The following is a 9,604-nucleotide window of genomic DNA, read 5'->3' on the forward strand; positions in this document are numbered from 1 at the left end:
TGGCACAGATGACTGCGTGCCCCGCAGGCGGTCTGTCGGCAGCACCCGGCCCGCCCGCTCCGTGGTGCCGCTCCCTGTGGGTCAGAGTGTTCTCGCTCCCCAGGGACCCCCAGCACAGACTTCGTCCGCCCCGTGCTGCTGCCCCTGAATGTCTTCCCCTTTGCCCGTGTTTCCCGTGAAAGACAGGTGTGCCTTCTGTAATACGCCACTGACATCCTTCTGTTATTTCTTAGTCATCTGATTCATTGCATTGCCTATACGTTACGCTGCCATCGCTGCTCCTCCGCCCATGCACCAGCCCCCTTTGCATACCGTATCTTGCACGGAGACCGTGTAGTTACACAGAAGGGGGAAACGTATTTCTTTGAATCCCAGGAGCCTTGATGTAAATTAAGTAGAGATACCTTTCCATACTTAAATAAGTGAAGCTACTTGGTTGCCTTTTAGGACACTTAAAATCTCATAAACATACATCGTCATGAAGACTTAATTCATGCTTTCTTCTGCCTTCTTGTATTATAGTCTTCCAGCTGTAGTGAGGAGTGTTCGTTTCCAGTTATGTCACTGCTGTTTTGTGGAATGTCAGAAAAAGAAACATCTTTTTGTAAGATAATCCAAGTGAAAACAAAATTAAGGATCAGTTCTAGTTTCTATTATTATTTTGCTCTTAATAATAATTCATATTGTATTTTGAAAGCATGGTAGTGAGGACTTTTTCAGTGATACTTTGGTAACTATCTAGTTTTAGGCTACATATAAGTAATTTTACTAATTAAGAATATTGAAAATAGCAGCTTCTTTTTAGTTTTCTTTCTAACTAAACCATCAACTCTTAAATCCAGAGGGAGATTCTGGTAAGGTGAAAATGCTCATCTTATCTATGTGCATGGCTATTTATAGCATGTGTTTCCTGCAAGCACATTTTGAATTTTGCTAGATAGTAATTCTTCTTGTGACCATCTACTGTGAAACAGTGATAAGATCCAAGAAATAATATGGTGGTTATAATATTAAAGGACGTTATCTCAATGCTTTTGCAAACACTTTGGCTAGCAAGAGGAAGAAGGACAAAGTAATGGTGGTTGTGCATGGGGGCTGTAAGTTGTGAAGAAGAAAAGAAAGGAGCCTGGGGGTCTTTGTGTTAAGTAGTAGGGAAATAAGTTACCTAGACGCTAGGACATGGTGCCACTTACTTAGGTGAGGAATAATGTCTGACTGAAACACGCTACATTGGTTTAGTATATAGGCAACTGTATACATGGAGATATGGAATATGTATGCAAAAAAAATCCAATGTAGGTAAATGTTCATTAAAATGACTCAATGGGACAGCAAATCAAAAGAGTTTTGTAGTGGAGTATGTTGTAATGTAATGAGAAGTCATTGCCTTTGAGCACAAACTATTCAATTTGACTTTGAAACTCGGTGTTACTTCATCAGGTAATCGGTTGCCTGCAGGCCGCATAAGAACATTTTGTTTTGAGGCCAGCAGTAAATTTTTAGGATTAGTGGTGATTTAGAAAAGCACAGTTGGCTTCTTTATAAGGAAACAACCAAAACTGAACTAAGCAGGGGCAAGGTAGTTTTCTCCCCAGACAGCATACAGCTCCCATGTTGTCTTGGTTCAAACGACAAGTCTTAGTCAACCAAGTATCAGTGGCTGATGGGTCCTCAGTATTAGAGACTGGAGTGGGCCCTTGGTTTCTTCTCGCCACAGTAATGCCACATTTTGAAGACTTACACAGAAAAGGTGTTACCTTACTGTGGCATTATTGCTTATTGTCATATAGTATAATAGTGGTGACATAATATATAACTGCTAGTAGTACTGTGCTTGTTGGGTTTTTATTACTATATTCTTCTAGACATTGAGGTACACAGATGGGTATGCTATGGATATTAGAACTAATTTTGTCTATCGTATGCTTTTGTTATTTCCTTATTTAGCGTTACACATAAAGTAGTATTATGGTGATTAAATATGGAAATTAGTAAGCACAGCCTCTTTATTTCAAGGGTTTAGAAAGGAACACCGTTCTATAGAGAGATTGGGTACTTTATTATTGCTTTAATATGTTAGGACACTAGGGAAGAAAAATAATATTAAAAGTAGGAGAAAATAGGCTTGTGAAGATGTACATTATATACCAGTTTTGTAATGGAATGAGAATTTTTAGTGTGTTCATGAAATAAGATTTGTCATAGCTTAAAATTACCATTTTACCTGATTTTTTAATGGAGAAAATTATTTGGAGGACTAATGAAAGGACTTGCTGTTCGCTCATTATAGGAATTAGAAAAATACTTACACTAGATCAGTAGATACAATCTTAGTAGCAGGCAGCTGAAAAGTAACTCAGTTTTTGTGTCCTTTATGGTAGATTGTATTGTATAAATATTTGTTCCTAAAAGAAAGGTGATACTTAATGTAACTTGCAACAATAGATTAAATGATACAGAAAATGTGTACATCATCAGTTCATAATTGTACAGTTTTTTGAATAATCTGCTTTTTAAAAGTGTAATATAAAATCAAATAGTTGAACAGTTTGGGGGGTGGGGAGGGCAATCAGGAAGTTTCATATGCTCTGTGATTACTGAAAGGATTTTTTTAAAAAGAAGTTAAAATGAACTTTCCCATGCAGGTGTGCTGTTGTCTGGGTCCTCTAAGAAGATAATTTCTAAATTTTACAGTTTTGAGCTACTTGAGGTACATTGTAGCACCTGAATTTTTTTCATATCTCTAAATTAATTAGAGATAGTATATACAGATAAATTGTTATTTTTATTAATTTTACAGCACTCTAAGACAACATAACACCAGAGTTACATTAGATTTAAGAAATCTTACTAAATAAGAAGGGATCTGAACTAACTTCTGTTGAGATTAATGATAAAATGCCTGTTTATGTCAATGCAAGTGCTACTGGCTTTGCTTTTGACCAAAATCATGACTGATTACATGACGCTTTACAGCATAAGGTTTTGTCTGAAAAACCTTTCAGAAAATTCCGTTGACCCTTTAAGTTGATTTCTGGATAAATATAATTGTAACCATGAAAAAAAAAAAAAATCTCAAGCCCAGTTCTTAAAAAATGTCATTAAAGTTGATGTGAAATGATATTTACTTGAAGATGATTGCCTCCTATATCTTAACAGAAATAAAAGGGCAACTGTCTGTACCCTCTGGTGTGAATTTCCTTTCCAATTAGTACTTCTGATCAACCTTTGATTGGAATAAGAACTGACAAAGAAAAATATGCTGATTTTTCCTGCAGTCTAGGGGATTCTTCCAACATTCATTCTAGATAAGAATGTATCATATGGCTGATGTAGTTGATATTATGTATGCTTTTTGTGTGTGTGTCCTGATTAAACTAATTGTTTAGAGAAACAATAGCAAGTGTGAATCTCTTATCAGATTTTGTCGTGATTTTTGTTAAGTGGTTATGTTACTGTGGCTTTGATGTCCCCATGTGTTGTGTTAGTGAAAGAAGTTAAAGATCTGACAAAGCTTATGCTAATTTAATGGTTATTGTACATTCAGTATGTATTCAGTATAATTGTGTTTCCATAAGAACTTCTCTTATATAAATTAGAATTAAACTATTTTAGTATTACTGTTGCATCAGGCATATTAAATGAGCTCTACATTCCTCAGTCCATTATATTAACACTTGAGACTTTTCTCCCCCAGGTTTGCATTCACCGTGTTAGATCGTGCAGCAGCATTCGCTTTATAAAATCAAAATATGTGTGCGTGTTTGACAAATCTGCCCTCAAGTTTAGTCATCAACAGCGATTATTCAGAACATCTGCTGGTAATCTTTTTCATAATAAAATAATTTATTTTATTTTGCTATTTTATGAGTGTTATGTTAGCGGTTTGTATATGACTGGTATGTAGACTATTTCTGATGCATTCAGATTTTTCTGTCTGATACCTGGTATTTAATATTAAACATGCTGTATTTCCTTATTGTGTGTTTTAAGTTTCATGTGGCCAAATTGTCCAGTTTAAGCTTTCTGATATTGGAGAAGGGATTACGGAGGTGACTGTAAAAGAATGGTAAGCTCTACTTTCTCAGAAATATACTAAGAAATCAGCAAGTAGTTGAACAGCTGTATTATCAATTATTTATCAGAGAATATGTTTTCTGGGTTAGTAGTGAAGTTTTTCAAGTTTCATCTTCGACATTTTAAAGCCTTGTATATACTTAGCTTTACATTTTATGTATTTGCAATCTGGTTTATTTGGGAGTGGAAAAGATGGAAGGAATGGGATGCCCTAACTGCACGTGTATATGAGCTTTCCTTCAGTGATTAATGTTTTTAGAGTCTAGGAGGTCTGCCTTTTAGTATACTTCCTTAGGCTGAACTTTAGAAACAAATGACTAGTCTGGAGAATCCACGTAATTTTACCCTATACTCTTCTCTATTGACTTTAGTAGAAGATTTGAACATTTAAATTGTTTGTAAAAAGCCAATGATGAATGGATTAAGCAAAATCAAAGTGTATAGTGAAGGAAGGCCATGTTGAAATGCCTAGTTCTTTGACAAATAGGTGAAAATACGCCTCTCTGCATAGAGGACAGTGTTTCCCACTTTCAGTTTCTTTTCTGAAACTGATCATATATTGAGGCTGGCAATTTGAAACTAAGAACTTCCTAGGTTCAGACTAAGCTGGGCTTATTTTTATTTTTAGATGGCTTATAATCTGTCAAGAAAACTCTGCTTTACTAAAATAATGGTCAAAATGTATGTGTGATGATACTTTAAATCATTGTGTCATTTCACACAACAAAGGGTTCTGGAGCAGTCTGGCAAAAGGGTATGTAGCAAATGTATCCATTATGTAGAATTTGCCTATCTGGAATGCGTTTTCATGTTGTGGGGATGTACATAACTTGAACTTATCAAAAGAATACACAGCATAGATTTTTACACTGTGTATGTTTTATACTAGCCTGTGTCTTTTCTCTTAGGTATATAAAAGAAGGTGATAGCGTGTCTCAGTTTGATAGCATCTGTGAAGTACAAAGCGATAAAGCTTCCGTTACTATTACTAGTCGTTATGATGGCATCATTAGAAAACTCCATTACAATTTAGATGATATTGCTTATGTTGGAAAACCTTTAGTGGACATTGAAATCGATGCTTCAAAAGGTATTGTAAGCCATTTTTTTTCTCTTGCATATTTTATGTTTGTTGCCATAAAACCATCAGTGACAGAGGAGTTTACTTTTTCCTCCTGCAAATCTCGAAACTGAATTATTTTTTTTCCCTTATAAAGTCAAGAAAATTAAGTGGAAAAAGCTGTGATATTTTATTAGGTTTAAAATCTAAAAAGCCAGACATTTCCTGTTGAAAATTTAGCTTAAGCAGCAGCCTTGAGCATGCTATGTTCCCATCCACAGTAGCTCACACTAAATGTTAAAAACTTCAGTTGTCACAGAATCACGGAATGGTTGAGGTTGGAATTTAACAAATGCTTATAATGTAGTAAAGTTAAAATTTTTCTTTTTGTTTGCAGGTGTTGCCCCAGAAGAAGATGTTGTTGAAACACCTCCTATGTCTCATGAAGAGCACACTCACCAAGAGATAAAAGGTCACAAAACATTAGCAACCCCTGCAGTTCGTCGTCTGGCCATGGAGAACAATGTAAGTTTGCTGAATCAGGTCCTGCTGCATTTTATCCACCTTTTATATAGCAGTTTGACTGACTAGGAGAACATTGGTCTAGAGGAATTGGTTTTTGAAAGCTTGTGGTGCATTTTTAGGAGAAAAATAAATCATTAAGCAGAGGAAATTAAGTGACAAATAGCTTTCCTCAAATAAATATTTCACTATTGATCCTGTGAGGTAATTAAGTGGTAAGTAGTATTCATAGTTCCTCCTTAAAGTATGCAGTTAGATACATAGTGGGCCTTTTGGATGATTTGAACAATGTCAAGTACCTAATAAGTCATATAAAAGGGAAAGAAAACTGTTTTATAGATCAGTAACTGGAATAATTTTTAACTGTAGCTTACAATATAGGATATTTTTATATTGCTGTAAAATGAAAGTGTCATAGCTTGTTATGTACTTTTCAGATTAAATTGAGTGAAGTTGTTGGAACAGGAAAAGATAACAGAATCCTTAAAGAAGACATACTCAATTACTTGGCCAAACAAACAGGAGCTATTTTACCTCCATCACCGAAGTCTGAAATTATCCCGCCTTTGCCAAAATCAGAGACTGTGCCAGCTGCTCCAAAGGACAAAGCACGCAAAATTCCTGTACCTGTTTCTAGACCCATTGTGTTTTCAGGAAAAGATAAAACTGAACCTATAACAGGTAAATCATGAAATATAAAATCTTGAGACCATGTTCACAGTAGACTACCAGTAAATGTTACTCGGTGAACAGTTGATTTCTTTTGTTGGGAGTGTTATTGTCATGCAAGTGAGCAATAGGAAAACATGCTCTGTAAGAAAGTGTTGTATGAAATGATTATTTTATGAAATAATTGTTCATGTTTTGGTTGGATGGAGTTGGGCTGCAAGTTGCACTTGTTCATTTTTAATCTGTGTTTCTTCAAATATATGCTGAAACAGGTAGGAATTCTGAAACACATGTGAATTTGTCACAGCATGACTCATTATGCAATTAGTGCCAAAATGCAGTGAATTTAAGGTTTATCAGTGCTTAATAATAGCGCACTCCAGAACATGGGTGAATGCTGAAGTACAACAAAAGACACTAAGGTAAGAAAAATCACATTAAAAGAGGAAGATAAAAGGTTTTGGCTTGCCTTTCAGGCAATGTTTATTTGGAGAGGCTGGAAAGAGTAGTGCAGATTACTGTATTATTATTTCAAATACATACATACATAGATAGGGGAGAGATGCAGTAATATAATCTGAAAAATCACAATTGTAAAAATTGAGTTGCATGTGCTGAGTAACTGTTGATCCTAAAGTGAGCTTTATCCTGTCTTTTTTTTTTTTTGTGCTTGTTTTTTTTCATATTGTGTAATTTGTTTAATGGAAACAAATAGAAATTGAAATGTCACCATAATTTCCCCGAAGCTCATTTTGTTGGTTTAAGAAGTCAGTGAATATTTTTCAGGTTTTCACAAGGCAATGGTAAAGACTATGAGTGCAGCCCTGAAGATACCCCACTTCGGTTATTGTGATGAGATTGATTTGACTCAGCTTGTTCAATTGCGAGAAGAGCTAAAACCTCTAGCACAAATTCGTGGAGTTAAACTTTCCTTTATGCCTTTCTTCATAAAGGTAAGATGTGCAGCAGAGTGCTGTATAGAGTACTTACGCAGATTTTGGCAAAGTCTGATCAGTGATTGTTTTAAGTTTGGAGCACCTTGCTATCATCTGAATGATTACAGATCACAAGAGAAGTCTTAACTTCTCTTGTTTATTGAACCACTTACGAATTTATTGTTGGAATTGTAGTTGGGGTTACGTAATATCATGGACATTTTTTGAAATATTAATGGGGAAGGATAGAGCAGGTAAAGCATTATTCATTACAGGGGTAAGCATCACTGTGTGTTTGAATTACAAAAAACAAATTTTGGAAATTTGTCAGTATTTTTTATGAGCTCCATTAAAATGAACCCTATGTGAAATGAGTCATTATTGTTATTATATTTTTATTGGTAATGAATCCCTTGGGTGAATCTGCATGCCTCTTCTGTTGTTCAGGTGAATGAGTATGTCTCTTCTGTTGTTCAGAAGACCAGGCACTTGCAGTCATTTAGTTGCCATGGTTCTGTTTCCAACTGTTGGCATCAGTGAAGGCTGATGCACTACCTAAGCTACGCATTGAATGCATAGCTTGGTCTGAAACTTCTGGTAATGCTATTTCAGTAAGAGTGCTAAGTAAGCACTCATTCTGCTCACTCTCTTTAGGGGGAATTAGTATTTCTTCCTTGAAATAATTGTCATCTAAGTGGAGAGCTGAGAATGACGTTGCTGCTGAATCTCATAACTTTTGTCTTGGGATACTCAATTTGAATTGTGGAACAGAAATAACAAATGCAGATTCAATTTCAGTTATACTTAGGAAAGGGATTATCACTTTTTATGTGTTTGTCTGATGTATATTTGGTTTTTGTAAGCTGTCGTATCCTAATAATGATAGAATAACAACAGACAAGTTTAGGAGAGTTTAAGCCAAATTTGATTGCATTGAGGAAATCTATATTGTTACTAACCTAAATTGTCTCCCACTGTTCCTTCCTTTCCGTGCAGTTCTCGGGTTATAAAACATAAAAATCTATCTCTTTTTTTATTTATTTTTTTGTTTAATAGGCAGCCTCTCTGGGATTATTGCAGTATCCCATTCTTAATGCTTCTTTGGATGAAAGCTGTCAAAATGTCACATATAAGGTTTGTAAGCTACTGATGAAAGTTGTGAGCAGAAAACCTAAAATAAAGCTAACAAGGGCTTTTCAGAATGTCTGAGCTAATTCTAAGAACGAAAATTATGATGTGGTGCTGGAAAATAATTTGTGTGTCCAGATCCTAAGATTGGATTTGATTTATTATTCATCTTATTTCAGTAGTTTATTTAATGAGAGTCACTTTGTTATTCAGGCTTCCCTCAAAAACACATATAGTGATTTCCTACTTTCTACCTGAAGATGGGCTAAGCATTTAAAATGAGAATATTTAAAATCTAATACTGTAATTTTTTAGTAATGGCATAGTGGTTCCACTGTTCCAACACTCAACCCTTATGTATAAAAGTCATATTTTAAACTCAGTTTTGATAAAGATTACTTAATTTTCATACAAGGTGCTGGATTGATACTTCTGGGCAGTGAGTGTCTTATTTTCTTAAGTGATATGTACATACTCCGTGTAGTACAAACTCCTTTTGTGCTGTTCTATCAATATCTTTCAGATGAATCCTTATATGTTCCTTCTAGCAAATGCAAGGCAACTCAGTTTCCTTCTTTTTTTATTTTAGTGTTCTCTTTAAAATCTGCTAGTCATGTTTTGTTAACCATATAATCATCCTAAAGTGAAATATTTTTAGTGCAAAATTGATTCCAGTCTTGTATTTCCTGGATGTGAAACTGCCAAAATCAATTTGCACTTTGCAGATGTGGAAAGCTAATATTTTAAAATTTACATCCTCTTCCCCCCTCAAAGTTGTATAGAGGAGTTGCTTACTACAGACAGCACTTTCTAGGTTAAAAAAGATACATAAAGAAGACTTTATTCACATGTTTTTTTTAATGTAAAATACATTTTATGTTGACAGCTTATGTTAATGAAACTTGTTGCAGGCTTCGCACAACATTGGAGTTGCTATGGACACGGAGCAAGGTTTAATTGTCCCAAATGTGAAAAATGTTCAAGTCTGTAGTGTGTTTGAGATTGCTTCTGAATTAAATCGCCTGCAGTCCTTGGGCTCTGCAGGCCAACTGGGAACAAATGACCTCACTGGGGGAACATTCACTCTTTCAAATATTGGCACAGTAAGTACAGGAAAAATGAGAACTTAATATGAGAAAACTGCTTCAGAAATAAATACCTTAGTAAAGGTATATATGCAATATGTATATTTTCATATTTATATATATTATAA

General features: G+C 35.0%; 1 protein-coding gene across 1 annotated transcript; it reads left to right on the plus strand.

Moving 5' to 3' along the window:
• Positions 1 to 2,645: 2,645 nt before the first annotated feature.
• Positions 2,646 to 9,494, plus strand: DBT (dihydrolipoamide branched chain transacylase E2; the record flags this gene model as incomplete). The annotated part of the gene is made up of 9 exons (XM_010295188.1): positions 2,646 to 2,710; positions 3,698 to 3,821; positions 3,994 to 4,069; positions 4,986 to 5,167; positions 5,535 to 5,662; positions 6,097 to 6,340; positions 7,115 to 7,281; positions 8,320 to 8,397; positions 9,303 to 9,494. Coding segments are annotated over 9 exons (1,256 nt in total), but the record flags the coding sequence as incomplete, so codon positions are not given.
• Between the last annotated feature and the right edge of the window lie 110 nt (positions 9,495 to 9,604).

This window comes from Phaethon lepturus, unplaced genomic scaffold (assembly GCF_000687285.1).
Source record: "Phaethon lepturus isolate BGI_N335 unplaced genomic scaffold, ASM68728v1 scaffold7929, whole genome shotgun sequence".
NCBI classification, from domain to species: Eukaryota; Metazoa; Chordata; class Aves; order Phaethontiformes; family Phaethontidae; genus Phaethon; species Phaethon lepturus.